The 1,133-nt window shown below is 48.0% G+C and overlaps 1 protein-coding gene across 1 annotated transcript in view; it reads right to left on the bottom strand.

The window, feature by feature from the left end:
* Nucleotides 1-709: 709 nt before the first annotated feature.
* Nucleotides 710-1,133, bottom strand: part of LOC102847724 (zinc finger protein 135-like) — a 27,496-nt gene continuing 27,072 nt past the window's right edge. The window contains exons 5-6 of the mRNA XM_006902847.1: nucleotides 827-907; nucleotides 710-751 (exon numbers count right to left, since the gene is read on the bottom strand). Of these exons, the coding sequence (XP_006902909.1) occupies nucleotides 710-751; nucleotides 827-907 (123 nt within the window). The remainder of the gene's footprint in view (nucleotides 752-826; nucleotides 908-1,133) is intronic.

Below are 1,133 nucleotides of genomic sequence, written 5' to 3'. Positions count from 1 at the left end.
GACTCGACAGCACATAACAACAACAACAACAACTAGAAGAGAAGATTAGCATGGCCCCTGTGCAAGGATGACACGCGATTTCATGCAAAAGTTCAGCATTTTTGACCAAGTTTAGCAGAGAAGGAAGCAATGTATGTTGGAAAGGATGTGGAGAGGTGGGGACTCTCATAGACTGTTACTGTGACTGGAAAATGTTGCAATCACATTGGAAGGCACTTCCTCAAAGAGCTGAACTATATCTTCAGCTGTATCCAAAAAAAAAAGAAAAGAAAAGAAAAAGAAAACATAAACTCTGGATGACTCAGTTATTCCATTATTAGCAATACCCCATAAGGAAATTAGAACAGAGACACCAAGGCAGATTTCTACCCTAATGTTCATGGCTGTGTTATTAATCATTACAGGAACCTGGAAACAGCTCAACAATCCAATCTGAATGGAATGGATTGAGACACATAGTATCTATTCACACAATGGAATAGGATGCAACACTCAGGAGCAACAAAATAGAAAAATAACATACAGGACATGGGAGAGGCTGCAAAGCAATTTGCTGAGTGATCTCACTCTGTCTCCCAAGGGCAAATAATGCACAAGGCCACGACTGTAAAATTACAAGGATTTACTAGGAAAAAAACCAAAAGGTTTAAGGCCCCGAGCAGACACTGCGGGTGCAGGGAGGGGGATGGGCTGTCACTCTGGCCTCTTGTCAAAGGAGAAAAGGATCCAGAGGCGGGGACAGCGGAGAAGACTGCAGACAGACAGAAGGACAGACAGAGCGATGGCAGAGAGGATCTTGAGACTCAGGGTCCGGGGACACACTGACCTGCGAGCCGCCCATTTGCTCCGAGAAGACGGGGCCTTTCCCTGGGAACCCACCCAGACACGCGCCGGTCCGCGGCTGCAGCTTATCGGGGAAGGAGATGTGTGAGCACCACCGGAAGCCCGAGTGTCCGAAAAACACCGGGAGCGAACAGACAAGGAGAAGCGGCGTCCCGTGACGCGGGAAAAGAGAGGCGATCGCCTCAGAGATGGCCAGGCCAAAAGGAAGTGAGAAAGGAGAATTCTTCCTCCTTTACTGAGTTCCTCGTGGTGATGTGGGCGTACTTCCGGTTTCTCGGTCCTTCACAATA

The sequence above is a fragment of the Elephantulus edwardii genome, unplaced genomic scaffold (assembly GCF_000299155.1).
Source record: "Elephantulus edwardii isolate Elephantulus edwardi_28Jun2011 unplaced genomic scaffold, EleEdw1.0 scaffold00462, whole genome shotgun sequence".
Taxonomy (NCBI): domain Eukaryota; kingdom Metazoa; phylum Chordata; class Mammalia; order Macroscelidea; family Macroscelididae; genus Elephantulus; species Elephantulus edwardii.
This window is presented reverse-complemented; position numbering and strand designations above follow the sequence as displayed.